This window comes from Aquila chrysaetos, chromosome 6 (genome assembly GCF_900496995.4).
Source record: "Aquila chrysaetos chrysaetos chromosome 6, bAquChr1.4, whole genome shotgun sequence".
Lineage (NCBI taxonomy): Eukaryota > Metazoa > Chordata > Aves > Accipitriformes > Accipitridae > Aquila > Aquila chrysaetos.
The window spans coordinates 24,864,172-24,884,342 of record NC_044009.1 but is presented as its reverse complement, the minus strand read 5'-3'; the positions used below and the strand labels follow the sequence as shown (position 1 = coordinate 24,884,342).

The 20,171-nt window shown below is 38.4% G+C and overlaps 1 protein-coding gene across 2 annotated transcripts in view; it reads left to right on the top strand.

The window, feature by feature from the left end:
* PARD3B (par-3 family cell polarity regulator beta) overlaps window positions 1-20,171 on the top strand; it is a 433,465-nt gene that overhangs the window by 277,692 nt on the left and 135,602 nt on the right. For both annotated transcript variants that reach the window (XM_030017233.2, XM_030017234.2), the window contains 2 exons: window positions 9,269-9,475; window positions 10,466-10,700. In XM_030017233.2, the coding sequence (XP_029873093.1) occupies window positions 9,269-9,475; window positions 10,466-10,700 (442 nt within the window). The remainder of the gene's footprint in view (window positions 1-9,268; window positions 9,476-10,465; window positions 10,701-20,171) is intronic.

The following is a 20,171-nucleotide window of genomic DNA, read 5'->3' as shown; positions in this document are numbered from 1 at the left end:
TGAGGTGTATTCTTTGGGGTTTTTTGTTTTTCTAAAAACAATCCTCACCTCTGGAATAAGACCAAGCAAAGAAGTTTCAGTACAGAGAATAGTTTAAGGAAGAAGGGGAGAAAAATAAATAAATGTGAAGCATGTAAAATAAAGCTACGTCGAAGAGCCAATATCACTCCAACTGTGGATTCAGCTGTGAGGAATCTGTAATAAAATACTGTTACTAAATTTTTAAGCATTCAAATGTTCTTAAAAATCTCACTAGGAAATAAAAAGGAACCTTTGCTGAGGACTTTTGCTGAAAACCTACATAATCCTTTCAAATTCTATAGGGATTTTGAGTCAGAGCTGTGCCAGATAACAGTTTCTCTTAGTTAATAGTAGGTTTGACAAAATTCTGCATATTCCTATTCAAGAGTTCGATTTTGACATCAACTTTTCAAAACTGTTTCAAGATAAATATTATTAAACTCATGAACAAAGCAATTTCAAAAGTATGCATGCCTTTGAATGGCCTCTGTGTGTGTGTATATATAGATTGATTACAGGTGCATAAGTACCTTTTTACAGGTTATCTGCTAGCAACTTCAAGCAAAATGTGCATTAATTTCTTAAACTGAAAATTAACCTATGCACTTTCTGTTTAAATATGTACAAATAAACAGAAGAAAATAGGTTTTCATAACTTCTTCTGGAAATCAATCTATAAACTGAACCAAATGTAGATTAGGAGCAAAAGATGTGAGTTCACTACTTCTTTTGGTCTGCTTTATTTTAAAGTACTGTAAGGAACAAATTGTCTTGCATTTCTATGCCAATAGGACACGCTAATCACTGGAAAAGGTGATTCTGGTTTTGTTCAGGGTTTATGAATAAAGGGTTATTATTGGAAATGGCTCATTTACTCTGTATGTGCCTGAGACAGAAAGTCTGAGTCCTCTGAAGCTTTTGTAAATACACATTGCAGAATCTTCCCAGACTGAGATGTTTGCCTGTTTGTAGTTGGCTAATGCAGAAGTGGTTCCCTGATAAGGTTAATGCCCAGTTAATTGCTCCTAGCCTTGACATACAGTTTAATTGCTACTTGGCCAACATATGTTTGTCGCTTACTCTGTCTAGAATTCTAGCGGATGTAGTGATGCAAACCATGGACTGGTGGAGGGCAAACAAAATAAATACAGTATTTTATGTTATTTTAATTCAGGGCCAAGTGGATTTGGATGAAGTGTTTATTTAGTTTGCTGGCTGCTTCAGATGCTGTGGCATATTGATTCCTTTTATTACTAGCAGCCATTTCACCTGACCTCTCTCAGATCCAGTATTTTAAAAGCCATAAATTTTAACTTTACTTATGAGGAAGGACTGAAATGCTGTGAAAGCCTTTTTATTAGCAGAGCTTTGCCTTACTCATGTTCATGTGTCACCCATGGCAACAATATTTAGAGCATCTTAAATTAGAGCGGCTGTTGGGCAGTTTGTTGGGGGGGGGTAGCAATGAAGAGAGCTCATAAATATCTCAAGCTTGTAGGATTCACTGATCAGAGTGTGGGCAGGTGTACAAAAGCAATGCCATTATTAGCAAAAGGTATCCTTTTCCCGGGTTATTTTGTTAAAAATCTACCTTTTTTCCCTTAGTCTTTATGTTCACAGATAAAGAAAAGCACACACAAAGGAAGTGTTTTATATAATTTATTTTTTAATTGTGAGTTAAATTGGTGAAATTGAAATGTATTTTTCTTTGTTGCCTTGGCTTGGCTTGGCTTTTCTTTTATAATAGTAATCTTCCTTGTTGTTGTAATAGCCTAAATTAATCCCTGAATGACACTTAAAGCAATCTTTAACATGCAGCTTATGTGAGTGTTTGTAAAAATGTGTCCAGGCCAAAACTTGATCCGTAAAAATAACATACCACTTTTTAAAAAAGAAAATAATTGTGAATAAAATGGTTGTTGTGACAGAATTTCTTTCTGCATTCACATGTAAAGAACTCAAAAAAAGCTTTGAATTAGCAAAGAAAACAGAAAGCTTAATATGAACTTTTTGTATTCTTATAATTTGTTACTTCTGATTTAAATTAGTCACTTTTCAAAATATGATTTCAGGCTTGATGACTAAGATTGAGTAATAATTCAGCAGCTTATTTTAAAATAGCCTTAAGGCTTAACAAAATAGATCATAACCATGGATTTAACGTAACTGTTGGCCTGATTTCTTCTGTTCTGCTACTGAAGAAGTTTCTTCCTCTGCCCTACAGGTCAAAGGTAACACTCTAGATGTTAGCCTCATACCATTAAAAGTGACTTTGTTTAAATATTAGTGCAGGGACTCTCACTTCGTGTTAAACTTTGGCCTGGGAACAAAAATGTTGGTTTAGTTTGAGAAGTGTAATTTATATCAATTAATCTCAGAAGGCATCACATTTCCCAATTTTTTAAAGCCAGATTGAAATGTTTGACCGTATCAGAGGGTGGGTGTGGAAGTAGAAATAAAGCAATCACAGGGCACTGGAATTTTTTTTACTACTATTCAATTCCAGACTGATCAATTTACAAGGTGCCTGAAATCACTGGGGAATCACATTTTCTAAATACTGGACTTTTTCCTGTCTGCATTGCTTTTCCTATGGCTGTTTTCCTCTAGCAGGTTGTAACAGCTATATCTAAAATCAATTTGATATACATAAATATCCTTGAGGAGAAAGCTCCTGCTTTGTAGAAGGTCAGGTAGCTTAATTTATACTGGGACCTGTTTGAAGGGTAGGTGCTTCAGTTTGCACCAACTAGAGAGAGAACACTAGCTTGCTGGAGGAATAGGGATTCAAATGTCTAGGAAAACTTTTCACTGGATGCAGAGCTATACTGTGAAGTGGAAGGTTATGTGAGAGGTCAAACATGTAAACAAATGGAGAAAACTAATTATTTCAACAGATAACATTAGACATTCTTTTATGCAAAGACAGGCTTGGCTACATTTTGTCCAACATTCAGCACTAACCTAGCAAATGCACGTGCCATTTCTCTGAGTGCTTTTGTTTGAATCTCTTTCTTCTTTTGCTCCTAATTCTTAGCTTTAATATTGTTGCACTCTGAAACTTAATAGCATTTTTGAGATGTTTAATACTGTACATATTATTCTTTTTGAAATATTAACATGTTCTTCTGCAATGTTGGTTTTTGTTAGTAATAAGACTATAGAAAACGATGGCATCAGCATACGTTTCCAAGATGACAGTAGTGCATTTTTGCCTCTTGCCTAATGGCTGCCTTATTCAAAGCCTTTCCTCTTCGGTTGGCTAAAGCTTAGTGTACCTTCTAGCTACAAATTGTGAAACTGCCATTATTTGTAGTTGAAATTGCAGTTTGTGCAAATATGGGCTAAATTGCAATCATTATATGTAGTAAAATAGATTGAAATATCTGTAAATCTGAAGACTGTAGCTGGCTCTTTTAATCAGAGAACTTGTTAAATTCTCCCATGCTTTGATTTCTCTTTCTTAGACCCCCCCCATCCTCCCCCCCCCGTCAGGTGTGGGATTGTTCTGTGTTCAGTATTCCTGCTTCTAATTTGGAATGCTTGGTTTGAGGTACAAAATGAGCAAAACGATACATGTTGTCTTTAATATGTGAGTGCAAGATAGTGATTTTTCTCTTGCTTTTTATCAAGCCCTTCATAATCTTTTCTATGCTACCTGTATAAACTAGTGTTGAAGAAAAGGCTACAGTATGATATAAGGTTATTCTACAAAAATGTCCTATTAAAGCTCTTCATTTGAAAATCACAAGCTAAATGACGTAATGATTTTCAAATTCCTCCTTCCTAAATCATTCTCTGCATTGAATCAATTGACGATTGAGGAAGTGTCTGAATATAAGAATATGAGAGAAAAAAAAATCCTTTGCAGTTGTGCATACTGTGAATCCTACCAGAAATAAATGAAACTACATTGAACAAAATGGTTCAGAAAGAATTTAATATGAATTAATTTAAGTTACGATATGATATTGCAACCCTGTAGGTAAGAACCGTGTCTGTCTACCTATTCTCTGATGTTTATGGCACATGGAGATTGGTAATAATGACAAATGTTTTATCTTTCGACCTCACACTTATTAAAAGATGCTCACAGTTTTCACTTTATACACCAATTTATTTAGAGGTAAATTTCCAAAAGGAGCTAAGGGGAGGGTAAAGCAGTCAAGTCTTACTGTCTCTTGCCTTTTGTATCTTTGGGTATCTTTCACTTGGGTAACAGATCTGGTTCGTTCTCATACAAAAGGTTTCCCTACAGCAGGGATCTATTTTGACTAAATTTTGCTGAGGGTCCTGTTGTACCAGCCTGATAACTATATCATTTGATTCTGTACAACAGAAATCCTGCTTTTTCCTTCCTGAACAAAAGTTGGGGTGTTTCTGAAACCATACTTGCTACCCTCACCTCTGCAGGGGCAATGTAAGGTTAGCAATACATTAATTTGTGTCAAAAACCCAAACACGTATGTGATCAATGAATTGATTGTATTTTGAAAATCATGGGAACATATATGTATCAAAAGATATTTTAAACATGCCCCAATTCCTTTAGAGAAGAGATAACTATAGAGTGAGCAGTTAGATCAGTTAGGTTGGGGTAGGTCCGAGTTCAGTGAGGCTAAGGGGCATCGTGAATGTTACCCAGGGTGTATGTCCAAAGCAGAACAGGCACTGGGCTGTAGCTGCTTCCCCAGAAAGCTGTTGGCATATCTCACTCCGAGTCCTTCCACAACAGAAGTCAGCCTTGGTGTTTCATGAACAAACGGTTGTTTGCCTGCTAAAAGCACTCATGTGCTATCTCCACCATTCCAGTACCCGCAGGATAGAAGACACATTGTTTTCATCAGCGTTTTCTCTTCCCTAGTAACACACGCACCTCCGTCATGTGCAACGTAGTAGGAACCAGGAACATGTGTGTTTAGGGCTCTGGTAAATACAGAGCCAGACTATTTATAATCTGTTACAACTTTGTGTTTGTTCTAGTTTCTCAGTCTCGGTGACACTTTCCCTTCTTTCTTTCTTCATAACTGGTTTTTACCTCACTATATTTTTCAAAATGTAAACCTAAATTAGTTTAGCTCACACAGATAGGTTCCTCTGAATATTATCCTTTAGGCATATTTATATAGTTTCAGTATTTGAGAAGAAACATTATCTAAAAAGTAAAATTAATGATAACTATATAAAAAGTTTACTGTTTAGGGTGTATTAGGAGTTGTATTTCATTTAGAATGGCAGTGATTCATGGCTTCTCTTCAGTTCCACTCTCTCTACACATGCCTTTGGCGTGGCTTGCATTGCCCACAAGGTTGGGTCATTTGTTTCCCTTTGATTTTCAGGACTCGCATCACACTTTTGGCATGTTTCCTTCTGCTGGGCTATAGAAAAAGAAAGGAGTGTGCAGATGTGGGAAAAAGAGAAGCCTGGAAATACCTGAAACTAATAATATTAAAAGAACAGAAAGCAGGTTTGCTTTTACTAGTACATTAAGAAAAAAAATCTGTGGTAGCCATGTTGGCATTGAGCAGAAGATTAAGGTTTGTGTAATACTATCTTTTAGTTAAAGGATGATTGTTACAGATATCATCTAGGAACCAGCAACTTGATTTCAGCCAGTCATAGGCAGGTACTGATGTCAGTTGTTGTTTTCTCTCATAAATTCATTAGCGAAGCATAAAGTAATTCACAATTTATATAAAAAAACCCCAAAGTGTATGCTTCAGTTGACTTTTTATCATTGTACTACAAGAAGCAGTAAAATGAGGGCTCAAGAATTTAAAATCCATAAAAAGAAACATTTTTACACAGTGAACAATGAAATCTCTCATTGCCAAACTGTATTTTTGTATTAAAAATCTGGGTAGGGCTAGATGTGGACACACATGCGCACACCATGCACCCCCAGAAGTGCCTGTTAATAACTTGTAAAAGGTGAGAAGGTTTTTTTGTTATTTGTTGGGTTTGGGTTTTTTTTTACCCATGAGGAAAAATTCATGTTTTCAGGCTTGCAAAAGGTACTGGGGGGGACAGGAGAGGTAAATATAGCTAGTTGGGATTTGGTTCTTGTTCATTACGGAGTCTTGTGCATTTCTCTGTAAAGCATCCAGTAATAGATGCTGGCTGTGAAAGGGGCTGGTCTCCCTGCTTAGGGAAGCTCCTCAGCTCCTGCATCTTTAGTTGTGCACTAATGTGTGATTGCTGCAGCCTTACAATGAAAGAAAAAAAGGAATAAAAGCTGAATAGCAAAAATATTCAGTTCTCACTGAAAACCCTGGTGAGAATGTCCAAGGATGTAAACTTTTTGACTGAATGTTCCCTTTCTTAATGAAGTTGCATTGCTACTACTGTCATCAGTAAGAAAAAAAATCAGTTATTTTTCACCTGGGTTCAGGTGCTTCTTCATAGGTGGATTTTGATGGTAATAGTGTCATTTTATACTGTCCTTTAAGGTAACACATTATTTTTTTATGTTAGGCAATGAAGTGACCACAAGCCGCTTCTATTTCTTTTCAGAGCATTAGAAAAAAAAAAAATCAGTTCCCAAGGTAGTGGTGTTGTGAATTTACTTGGTAGCTAAAGAACGCTCCATTTAGTTTCTTTTTTCCTCTTTTTAGTGGCAAACTGAAAATACTACATGAAAGTGACTGTAAGTGTTCTCTTTAAAATATCAAAAACCAGGAAGTTATTGCTAGTTATTACTAAAATTAATTCCTCAGGGGGACTTTCATGTTAGGACAAAATAGCAAAATAAAGGCTATTTATACAGAAAGAAACATACTTTGCCAATAACTCTGAGTTTCCCACGCAATTGTTAAGGCCAGTATTGGACAAAGAACCTTCTCTTGGTGATCCTGACTGGACTATGCAGTATGTGACCAGGTGCCTAAAAACTGCATCACAGTGTGTGCCGGGGAAGCTGCAGCGAGGCTGAGCAGACAGCTTGCTTTCTGGTACATGTGACATTTGAGTGTGTCACTCCAAACCTTAGGTGCTGGCTTGGATTTTCTTAGGAATGACCTTCATATGGGAAGAGTGGTCTTCCCATCTGAGTAATTGGCTTAGCTTTATATAAGACAGGGTCTAACTGGCATTTAACCTGAGACTTTTTTTCAGGTAATGCAGCTTAGGGCACTAATTTGATGTAGTACAGCTCGTACTGGGATGTGTATATAAACACCTTTGCGCTGGCTTTTGACACAGCTGTCTCAGGTAGTTGGGTAGCTGCAGCAGCCTGGAAATCGGCGTTGGCGGCAAACCCGCCCCCACCCCCCGAGCCATGGGCACCAGCCGATCCCTGCGGTCTGCGTGTGGCCGCGCAGAGCGGTGGCCCTTCCCTGAGACTGCACTGCCTGCTTCTGGAGGTGGGCCTGGGGCCATCGCTTCCTCGAAGGTGCCGTAGTCGCCTTCAAACCCGGGAGGCTCCGCAGGCGGTGCGCTGGGTGCCAGCTCCCCGCAGAGGTGGGAGCCGTAGCCCTTGGCATGCCTTCGCCCACCTCCGCCCGGGCAGCCCTCAGCTTAGGCCTGCGACCCAGCCTGGCTGAGCTCCGCTTTCCCTGGGCAGCTGCAGCCGGTCACGCTCTGCCAGTTTTACCGCGGTGCCCTGGATCTTCTGCGGAAGCAACCCATCAGAGCTGTTTTCTGACTGCAGAACAAGAAAGCTTTTTCTCTGCTAATCAGAGCGGCTTTCACTTTGCCACCTTTTACAGTGATTATGCTTCCCTTGTTTTTGCCCCTTCTCAGCCTGAGATAGGCACCACAGTGCCTCTTACTAATGCACAAGTTTTTAGTGATTTTAAGCACCTGTATGTTGTATGCAAGTCATTGCTCTAACTCCATTTTAGCACTTGCTAACTTGGCAATAATGGTAGTCTCCAGAATGGCAATCGGTGAACAAAAGAAGGTTGCGCTGTGTGATGGAGCAGCCAGGCTTCCCTTAAACTTGTTTGTCTCCACACCCCTCGGCACGCACCCCACGCCACCCCCACCTTATTTTCAGCCACATAGCAGTCTGCAGGTAATGGAACTGTAAATCGCTTCATGTAGACACTACCGATGAGTCTCTGTTTGGTGCCAATTCTTAGCTATTTTCCTTTTAAGATTCACTGATCACACTGTATTAATTCAGAAATACCTGCACTCTAGGATTGCTAAAATCACAGCATATAGTACTAACATACCTGTCTTTTCTGTGTTCCTTGAATCTCTTCAGGCTTGACAGTGTATGGACATGTATGTGAAGGTCTTCTGTTCTTACATTCTCCTGTTGCTTGCATTAGTATCACGTAGAAGTTGAAAACAAAAGCATTTGTGTTCTCAAAGACGGAAGGCATATTGCAAGGCAAAGTCTCTTCTGCGGTATCTATATGTCACATTTACTGTTCTGCCATATAAAAACTAAGTAGATGCTACAAAGGCTTTTAAATTAAGCTGTGAATTTCTTCATTGATTGGTATGCATGTATTCGTTGAACTTTTTTCTTTATCTATTCTACTATCGTTATATTAATACTAATTAACACTAATGCTGCCACAAAATAAAGCCTTTCTAAGGTCAGATAGTCAAGCATTCAAAGAGAGGAGAGGTTTGGGAGACATGGGAAGGTATTTGGTTTTTTTTGTATGAAGTGCTTTCTAATGCATATAAGCAAGGAGGCAACAACATCATTTATGTTAAGCTGTACTTAGCTGGAAATATTTGTTTCTTGAAAAACCTGCTGTGTGTGTTGATATCATAGCACCAGCTTCAGCTTGAAGAAAAAGGTCGGATAAGACTGAGACAACTAATATCTTGTCACAGGGGAAATGTGTTTGAAAATATCAACCATTCATATAACCTGACTCATTCTAAAAACCAAAACTCTTGTTGTGTAGCAGTGTTTGGTTTTGTGAGTCTAAGGATAATGTTCTCCTTGAGACTGTTAGCAGTGTCCAGTTGGACATTGCTGTCAAAGGGGGAAGAAGCAACCCCATCCTTTTCACTGGTGCAGGCTTTAAAGTGACACAGAGCGAACCAGCTATTACCCGTCACTGTTTTCAGGTCTGTAAATTATGTGCAAGTCCCTCCAAGTCTGAACGGGGATATCTACTGAACTAGGTTTAACTTGAAGTTATTTTTAGAACAAATTACATTGATTGTATACTATTTCAAAGGCCCCAAGTAATAAAGTACACAATTAAATGTATCTGGCTGACTAGATTCATGTCTCTGTGTGGTTTTAGGTACAAAAACTTAACTATTTGTTTTCCAGATTCATCTGGCAAAGATTTCGGTCCTACACTGGGATTGAAGAAGTCCAGTTCTCTTGAGAGTCTTCAGACTGCTGTCGCTGAAGTTAGGAAGAACGAACTCCCTTTTCACAGACCCAGGCCTCACGTGGTCCGTGGTCGGGGGTGTAATGAGAGTTTCCGAGCTGCTATTGACAAGTCTTACGATGGACCTGAAGATGGAGAAGAGGGTATGTTGCTAATGGCACATATTGAGGGAGCCACCTTCACTTAGCACTGCTGAGGGCCAGCTCAATAAAGTACATAAGCAAGTGATTTAGTCCAATTGAAGTTGATCACATTTTAAAAGCTGCTTATGTCTTCCACTGAATAGAGCTGTCTTTGCAGTACCCTATCCAACCTTGACTGGGTTTAGTGTAAAGTCTTTCATAGATCTCCTTTGGGGCAAGGGTGGGTTTGGAGGATTTAAAACTCAATCCTTAAATAATTATATTTTTCAACTTCAAGAAGCAGCTGTCTTCTTCAGATTACATTAAAAATTATCTTGCTTGTTTTACAGAGCTGTCTACAATTCCCCCTTCTCCAACCAGGAAGTTTGTTTCCTGTTATAGACAAGGCAGAGTGTATTGATAGCACCCTGCTGCTCATTCTGTCACCATGGGTTTATAGACCCCAGTCTGGAAATATGTCTCCTTCAGCGTGAAGCATAAAACTCTGCCGGGATCCTGAGCCCCCCAAATAGAAATAACACAGCTCTTCAACCAGACAGAACAGTTTATCTATTTCTTGTTCAGCCATCAAAATAGAAAGATTCCAGGGAGTGAATGAAATCATTTTGTTACGTAGGTTGGTTACGTCAGTTGCCAGAATCTCTTGTTGAAGTAACCTCTCAGTGCTTGCATCCCAGCATGTCAGTTTTCTCGAGCTGATGGAGGTTAACAAGCTAGATTTCAAATAGAATAGTGTTTTACCATGTCAGGATTTTTGTATCAGGAATAATAACTAGAAAACAAGTCACTAAAGTAACTCAGTATTTAATTTACAATAGAAATCTGCTTGAATTCACTAGATATGTTTAGTCTGCTTTTTAAATTATTCAATTAAATGAGTTAAGTGTTGTGAGTCATTTGAGTGCTTTGTAGACACTCATTCTGTATTTCATGTGTTTGCATTTTAGTGGCCCTTAGCCATCCTCACTGCTTCTTTTTCATACTGTGCAGATGGTTTCTCTGATAAGAGCTCTCACTCTGGTCAAGAAGCTCAGAACATGGAATCTACCCCTCCAGAGAACCCTGAAATAGAAGATGCAGAAACCAAAGCAAAAAAAGACAAAAAAAATAGAGAAAAAGAGAAGAAAAAGGAAAAGGGCAAATCTAAAATCAAAGAGAAGAAAAGGAAGGAAGAAAATGAAGATCCAGAAAAGAAAAAGAAGAAAGGCTTTGGTGTCATGTTGAGGTACAGCATTTTACAAAGCAGAACAGCCACCCATTCTTATTATAACATAGGAAACAACTGATACTCTCATAAAGTAGTGGAAAAATTATTTCACTTGGACTCAAAATAATGTTTATGTTATTTAAAAAGAAAGCAGTTTATACTTTTATACCAAACTTGTAGCTGAGGCAGAAGACATTTGGCAGACAAAATGTCTTTTTGTGCCTTTGAAATTCATTCCCATATGTCAGAAAAGATTCAAGGTTTCAGGCTAAAAACAAGCGTGTGTCAGTGGGGGAGGCTTTGTGGGGAATATTTCTGAGTAATACGTGACCCACTCCCATGCTCAGACCTTTGCCTTCTCTTCCCTTGCTTATCTGCTTCCTTCACAAGCTTTGGGGAGAGCAGGATTGCTCGTGTTACTGTAATCAGTCTAGTAACATTTGCAGTTGCTGAAAACCACTAGCTATGATAAAATCTTTGCTTCTCAGCTTCAGCCATTGCCTGCAGTGGACAAAAGTTCACCATCCTTCTTGTGCAGCATGCACATGTTTGGATTTCTTCTGTGGCTATTGGTTGGTTTTGCATCTCTGGAATCATCAGAGATTAGACAAAGTTCTTCAGGCCATTTCCTTGCTATTGCGGGAGCCTTTGGTGCTGTAGGCACTCTGGTTGCTATCACCCCTGCTTCTGGTACCTGTTTACCCCATTGAGGATTAAAGTGTTTCCATTTAAGTAGATCTTTGCAATTAATATAGGGTATGTGAATGAAATTTAATGGTCACCTGGAGGAGATGAGACTGTATGACCATGCAGTTACTTGTGGCACTGAACACTTAATGTTAGCTTTAGGAGGCTATTGGTGTTTCTTAGAATGCTGTGTTGTAGACAAGCCACATACACACAAAAGCCACAATCATTGCTTAGGCAAAGATACATTTAACTAGTAATCTAAGAAATTCAGCTGCAAGATCATTCACTTACAATCATATTCATTAGGACAGTGATATATGAACTCGCATTGCAGCTTTCTGTTGATATGTCCTCTGGAGTCAAATGGCTTCTGTTATATTGACATGGAAGATTTTAGCTGACTTTCTTCCATGTATCGTCACTAGGAATCCTCAAAATTGCCCTATCAACTTTTGAACACTGTAGAGATACTGTCAAAAATATACAGAAATGCTTATGTGCCAAATTTGCATGATTTCAGCAGTTGTTAGTGTTCATAAGATGAAGGTGCGTGTATATACCAGTCTGCATTCAAATGGGACTCTTTAGGAATGCTGAGGAGGCACATACACCTGTGCATTGCATGTACATTTGTGTTCATACTGTTTAAAGCAATAGGGCTTAACATGGAACAGTAGTCAAAACACTGAATAATTAGGAGGGTGACTTCAACAACTCTCCTGTGTATCTTAAGCTTTATGTCTATTTTCATTCTTCTTTTTAACTCTTTGGCATGAATAGGGCTGTTGGAAGAGGAGGGGAGTGATACAGAGGTCTGACAAAAGCATAAGTATTCTGTTTCATGTATCACTGGCAGATTTGAAGTGCGAAGGCTTACTTACGGGGGTGTGATGACTGAGACAGAAAGAACATGATATCAGAATCCAAAACAAGTGATTGTAGTTGACAAAAAAATCTGATAATGATCAATATGCAGAGCGGGGAACAATAGGTTACCATTTTTAGTAATTCCCTGTTTCAGAATATATTTCACATTTTGGTCGTACACAAGCTTTATACATCTCTTCTTTTCATAAGCTTCCTTTTTATTTAGATTGATAGTCTTCCCAGCAGACAGTAATTGTTAATAATATTTATTTATCTGTATGGCAGCACAGAATGGGAATTCCTATCCCACACCATTGAAAATCTCTACAAAGCCACAAAGATGGAAGCAACAGGTTATAATGAACAGAGAAGTAGTTGCTTGTAAGAGCTAACAGTTCAGCTGGGAGGTTTTTAAAGGTTCTGTATCCTTGTCAGGATAATATAAATTCTTCCTAGAATTTATAAAATTTTTCCTGAAAAGAAATTCCTTCCTGAGAAGGTGAGAGTCCTAGGGAATCCCAGCCATGATGAAAGTGAAAGAAGGGTGATGACCTGTAAAGACTGAACAAGAGCAAACAGTGTGAGTTTACAAAAGAATTGGGGACCATGTGCCCTGCTCAAGATGAGCAAAACCAGGCTGGTATTTTTTCAGGGAGAAACTGCTGTGAATAATGTGAAAAACAAAAACAATTGATCTGAATGTTTTTAAAAGAAATAATAGGAAACTAATGGGAGAATTTATACAGGGTCAAATACTGACTAAATACTAGATTCAGTAGGTATTTTGCAAACTGGAGTTTTGCACTGATGTGAAGAGTGAGGAGCGAGTATCAGGAGGGGCTAGGGAGGAGGAGGCTGCAGTAAAAGGGGTTGAATGATCAAGTATTTTAGCAGCACGGATGGAAAGAAACAGCCAGATTTTTTGTGGCATTGTGGAAATGAAACTGGCATGTTGTATTGGTAGAACATCTGTGGGAGGAAGGAGAGAAGCTGAAGACGACAAAGTTGTGAGATTCTGCAGGAGGCAAGGTGACTACTAATTCTTGGTAGCTTAAGAAAAAGAAGTAGAGAGAAGTATTTAGAAATAGAGATGAGCTCAGTTTTTTACATGCTGAGTTTAAATTGGAAGGGGAACCTGCCATAGGAGTCATTAGAAACGTAAACGCCATAAGGGAGCAGAAAGCTGGATGGAGAAGGAAATCTGTAGTGTGCCTTTGTAGATATGATCGTGTTTGTACTGTGATCCCCCATGTGGGAGACCACCAAAATGAAGAACACAGAACAGAGCCCCTGGAGACTGACAGGAGAGAAGATAAGTTAAGCAAGCAACTAGCAGGAGTGGGAAGAGGATATATCTGCCTGGGACTGGGTGATGCCATGAATTTTTTAAACTAAAAAAGTCCAGTGCAGTCCAGTGACTGCAGCCATGTAACTAAGTGATCCTACTGAGAGCTGGCACCCCACACTGATATGTTCACACTGTTTGTAATTTGTGGCCTGCTTTGTTCAGGAGCTGTTTCAGCTGTGCCTGCATAGTTCTTCTGTGCTGTGTAGGTGCATCCAAACAGGCAACAGACTTGCTGAACCCATGTCAAGATTTGGTTGAGATAAGTAGGAAATAATCATCTGTGGTGAAAGCTCCAGGACCAGAAGGACAATGAAAATATTTCTGAGATCTTGCCAGAAAGCTCAGTGCTAATCAAGACATGCACTTTCTGGTGAATGACTAGGGGTCAGATGTAAAGGACAGAGAAAAGTAGAATTTGAGGCTAAAGCAGCTGCTGGAAAAGTTGCACTTGTCTACAGTGGGATTTTTGGGCTATACTTGCTGGGTCACATATACAGCTATAACAAGTTTTATCTTGATAGTATGTCCATGTGAAATGGCTTATTTCTGCCTTATAATCAATAACAAAGCTTTTCAAGATATTAAAACCAAACGCAAGTATTTATCTGTAGTACAAGAAGCATTGAGCTTTAGTCTTTTGCATCTGAGATTTTTGAACATATTGGAATTGCTACTGCATTGGTTTTTTACTTTTTTTTTTTAATTTAACAACAGAAAATAGCAAAGCTGTTAGCAGTTGCTAACAGATTTCACTTAGTGCCTCATCTGTTGCTCAGCTGCTATTTACTTGTAGTTCCTGGTCTTTTTTTACACATACAAAAAAAGAATGATTGCTTTCTTGCTAAGCTTTTCCTGGATTGAAGCTTTATTTAGGTGACTGTGATTCAGGGAGACCATCAAGAAATCATGCTTTTATTTTTGTAATCATTGTTTTTAAAAGTCCTGTTGTTTTACCCAGTATTAACTGGAACTCTTGGCTGCAGCATTTTAATGACTGTGACACTTGGAGCAAAGTAGGTTAATATACTGGAGATTTGTAATGCAGATGACACTGGTTATTATTGATTAGTTAAGTCTCTATAATCTAAAGGACCATTTTACTGTGGTACAGACTGCACAGTGTTTTGTTTTCTTGTTTGGTTGGTTCTGATGCATATACTGCCTGCCTTAGTACTGGATGTGTATATGTGCTGTCCAAAGAACAACAGAAGTTGACCCTGTTTGTATGTAACATCGGCTAAGGAGCATTGTATTTTACTTTTTGATGTTTTCTGGCATGTGGCACCATCATAGCTCACTAAATAACCTACCGCTAGACAACAGACAGCAAAGTAAATTGATATTGTGTATCAGGAAAACAACTATATTAAATACTTTCATTATTGGAGCTGTCACTAAATGTATACTGCAGTCTCAGGAAAAAGTCAGTGTCTAGCATCTATGCTGAAACTCTTTTGGAACAGAAATAATACTCATTATACAATGCCACATTCAATTCTTGGTTCATCCCTTTTCTTACATTTTGCTGACATTCTTTTAGGGCAGGGTGAGTCTTGAGTAAACTGCTGGACCTCAAATGACCTTCCCTGTACTTCTTTTTGAAGGTGTTTTGTATTTTCATGAGAAACACTATAGGGAAGCAGCATATTTGTGCCTTTGAATAAAGGTAGTGTGTAGTGTCATTGGTTTAGAATTGTCAAAAGCCTAGTGAGGTGGCTCTGTAGGCTGTTTGGAAGGGATAATTAACCTGTTGGTGCAGGGTGTTAGAAATCCCTGATGCTAGGCACTAATGCAAAACGCATTATCACTTAGCACTGGGAATGCAAAGCTCATCTAACCAAGAGGTTAAAAAAAAGGCAAAAAACAAACAAAACTATTCCTCAGTTTGCTAGGCGATCAACTCTAGATTTTAAATTTGTGGTCTATAGTTATTTAATTGCTACGCTTTGAAATAATATAAAAATATTCTTTTCTAACACAGGTAGACTTTGTTGGGTTCTAAATTAAGCTGGAGCAAGACTAAACCTTTAAATCACAAGGGAAACGTGACCGCTGCTGTGCGGTGCTGCTCTGTATCCTAATCCCATAGCAGTTACAGTCCTGGCGTATAATAAACATCAGTCTATGGGTCTCTCACTACCTAGTAATTGTAAAAATTCTGGGCAGCTCTTTCAGCTTTATGGCTTTGAAGGTAAGTTAGCTAATGGACTGCAGCCACACCAATGGCATTTTAATAGGTAGCTCCCCCAGGCAGAGACCAGTAGGCTGAAGTCATAACTTTTTGTGGTATAAAAATCTAAGACCAAATATGTAATTGGTGACTCAGAGTAAAGAGTTTTGCCGAACTGGAGTGCAGTGGGAGAACACCCTCTCATTCAGTCTTTATTTCTAGGCTGGATTCAGGAAAAAATCCAACCAGCCATCTTCCTATAAGGCAGCTCTTCTCAACTTGACTTTATTAGTTCACTAGCAGATATTTTCAAAATTAGTATAAGTGAGAAAATGTCTATCCCTCACAAATACTGCACATCAACCATGACTTGCATATTGGTGCATGTATACATGTAACTGCAAGCCCAGGAAGCAGAAATATATATGTGCATATTAGTTACATTTGCTTTTTCTTCTTCAGAAAGAGTGCACTTTCCCACATAATAGTTCATCTTAAATTATTTACCTTTCATTTCGCAATATGAGCCATGAATATTTTATTTTTTGTCCCCTTAATTTGCCAATTTTCCTTTGAGCTAAGTGCCTTAGTGATTTTAATTTTTCATTCTAGTTGGAAGACAGAAATTACCCTTTTTTCATTATTACTATTGTAGGCCTTGTGCTCAGAATGATACTTTTTACAACCAGCACTGTTGAGCCTGTAATAGTATTGCAGAGCAGATACCATAATATACCGATATTGACTTCCATTAACTATAGCACTACGATAGCTTCTGGAGATATTTTTTTTCTGCTCTGTGTTGCCCTGGGAAGTTGAGTGTTGTAGAAGAAAAGTTAGCAATATAATGAAGAAAGAGCAAATGATAAAGATGTGATTTGCTGGAGAGAGACAGTGTATATAACTTTTTAATATATTTAAATGTATGTACATATGATCCTGGAAATCAGTATGGATGTGGATAGATTAAAAAAAACAAGACTAGATTAAATTATAATTTAATTAGGCTAAAGTTATTTTAGAATTTTTTCTCCTCAATAGCAAAATGATCTGAGATGGATCATGCCTGTGTATCTGACAGACAGCATCAGTTAATGAGGCAGATGAGTTATTAAGAGGCCTTGATTTCCCTTTGCCTAATAAAATTCTTACTTTTCAAATAGGTAAATTAGTAAATAAAACTCCTGTTTCCTTTAAAGAGCATCAGAGTATGAGAGAGAGGGGATACTTAATCAATTTAATGTATCTAGAGTTTGTCAAGTATTTTAAACTAAAAAAAGACAAACACTTCAATTTACATGTATCACTTTTTCTTTTCCTCCACTGTACTGATTCCTCCTTGGCTGCATTCATAGACTAAAACAGAGAAAATAATGGGGGGTGTACTAAAAACGATCATGTGGACTGCCTACTACAGGCTTATTTGTTTAATTAAGCATCTGTTCTCCTCTTAATATGCATGCATAAATCTCATTAACGGTAAATGTATGCAAGTGCAGTGAAGAAGAATAGACCCCTTACTCTCATTACTGAACTTGGATAACAAGATTTATATTTACTTAACAGATCAGAGCAGAAAGTTCCCTCTGACTATTTAAAAGGACTGGAAATTACAAACTGTTTGCAAGGAGCATGCTTTTTGTGAAATAGTTGCATGTTCACTTCAAGTCGAAATATCATTATTCAAGACATTACTAAGAAAAAAAAAAGCAGCATGCTTTGTCTATAAGGATTAACTTTGTGCACTAAATTCTGTGACGCATCTACTTAAATATCTACTTGCCTATTTGATACTGACCTCTGTGCATGCCACATCTGCTAAAATAAAAGTAAACTCCGGGTCTTCTTCTAAGCGTCTGTCTCTTCTCTCCCAAGAACGTCCTTCTGCAAAAAAAAGTCCTGGAAAGCAAAGTGTAGCCTTGATGAATACTGAACGCTGTGGCAGTGTGTATATCCTTCATTCACTGTGGTTGGCTGTTACTTGTTCTGAAATCCATCTCTTATCTGAGGATAAAACTTGAATTCCAGGTTTTCCATACAACTTATGCTACGTTGGGTATTTCTGTATGTAGTATGGATGCATTATGGTCAGCGATCCTTGAGGTTTTAAAGTCATGCCCACAAGAATTTGAATTAAGGCTTCCTGAGCTGCGTTGTAACCAATAAATAAATATTTTACTCAGGAATACAGTGCGGAGTATGAGTTCTGCCTTGAGACAAAAAAACCCAGCAGTTTTGCTGATTTTCTTCTTTCAGTAGTTCTTGTAACATGAACTTGGTAAATGGGGGGGCTAGGGGGAGAGACGAACAATTAACAGGGAAATTATACAGAAGGGGGCTCCTGACAGATTCCTTAACTACGAAGTGCTGGCAGGTGCCAGTTTAATAGGTATTGCCATTAACAGCCATCTGTAGAGAAAATGAAATGTACTCATCTCACTGAATTATGATTTATGCCAGACAAAGCAGTCAAACCAGAGTAATATTTATATTATAATGCAGAGTCATTGATTAAATGCACATGGCATCTCAAATCCAGTTGACATTTTAAGTTGAAATGATTGCAGACATGTAGCCATTTATTTAACTATTACTTTAAAAAATGTGTCTCTACTTGTTATTAATAGAAGAAAGTCAGACCTGACCGATATTTCAATAGGCTGACCTTTTGTTTTGCTGACATATAAAAGGAACAAAGCTCCTTTTGGGGTAGTCACAATTTCAGAGCATATGAAGTATGCTAGCTTCAGAAAAAACTGACCCCTTTGAACCACTCTGTTTCTTTCTTCCCTCTTTTTTTCCACATAGGATTTTTGAAAGAAAATGGGCAAGAGATGGTTTAGGAGCTAGGAAAATAGTCTGAGAGAGGCTTTGTTTCAAGTGCCAGCTCTGCTACTGATTTCTTGGGTGGCACTGGCTAACTCACTTAGCTGCTCTGACCCACGGTTGTCCTTATACAAAAGTTATCCTGAATGCTTATAAAAACTAAAAATAACAGCATTTCCCAGGTTCATGTGATCATTACTCAGATAAATCTGTTAAAAAATAAATACGTTACTAGTCTGGCTAGTCCTGTAAAAGTATAGCAGGTCAATAGTTTTATTTTTAAGAAAATGAAAAAGTAGTAAGCTTTTGTGTGATTTTTCTCAAACTTATTTTCCTCTAATCTCTAGGATTCTTCCTTCTCTGTCTGAGGACTTCTTACTGTCTTTCCTTTTACTTTTTTCCAGTGATTCCAATTTTTTCTCATTTGTTAATCTCCTGTTGCCCACTTATTTCCACATAGCATCTCTCATTCTCTTTGTATCCTTGTCTCATTATTACCTTCCCATGCATTTTTATCAAACTTAGGAAGAAAATATGAAGCAAGCCTAGCCTAGTTTGCAAGCTCAACCTTCTGCTGTTGCACTGTTAGTGAAAACTGTTTCACAGATACTGGGTTGCTCACCCTTACGCCTTCTTGCTACTGCTAGGGCGTGAGGTGCCAAACTGGGGTTTCCTCCTCCTCTCTGTACTACCTCCCTAGCTACAGATACTCTTGCCTTCAGAAATGCAGTTTGGAATATAATGCCCCAGAATTATAGTTGACCTTCTATCTTTTACCCTGATTTTATGCCTTCTTGCTAGAAAAAATTGATTTGTCATTTCAAATTTAACACGGGCAAACTCATTTTTTCTCTGCAGATTGTTCCTCTTTATGTCCGTACTCTGTCATCATGGAAACTAGCAGCATCTTCCACCTTTTACAAAAGCCCCTACATGGGATGTCATCTTTCAGTGAATCTTAAACCCACTCAGTGGAGCAGTGTCTAAAATTTGCTCAATTCTTACACAACACACTGAAGACCTGACCACACAAAAGAATTTTCTTCCCTTTCTGCTTGGACTTCTGTTGCTTCCAGATTATGTCAGTCTCTCTTGTGGATTACACTGCTGGGTCATTGTTCCAGCTACTCTCGCCTGCCCCTGTCAGCACAGCCCCAACTTTGTCTCCTTCCCAGTTTGGTCCGCCTTAACAGACTGGTGTGGTAACGCACTGCTTTGAGCAGCCAGGAACGCTTACCAGGCAGCCTGTGTCAGCAGCACACTTTCTACTGCAACATGTTGCAGCCTGTCTGGGCAGAAAGTATTTTATATAGCACTTCAACTTCCCTAAGATTTGCCTCTGCTGTAAAACTTCCATGATGTGTATAAACGTTGGCAGGACTAAATGAGTAATGAAGTAAGGCTTTATATCCTTTCCACCCCAGCTCCTACTTTCTCTCTCTGTCCACCAGTAGTAAGAAAAGCTCTTTACAGCCTCCTGCTCTGCACCACATTTGGCTGTGTCCCATTCACCTCCACCTCTCCTCATTTGTTTGGAATCTGTTAAGATGTGAATGAAAAGGTGCAGGATTGATCCTTACCCAGCAGT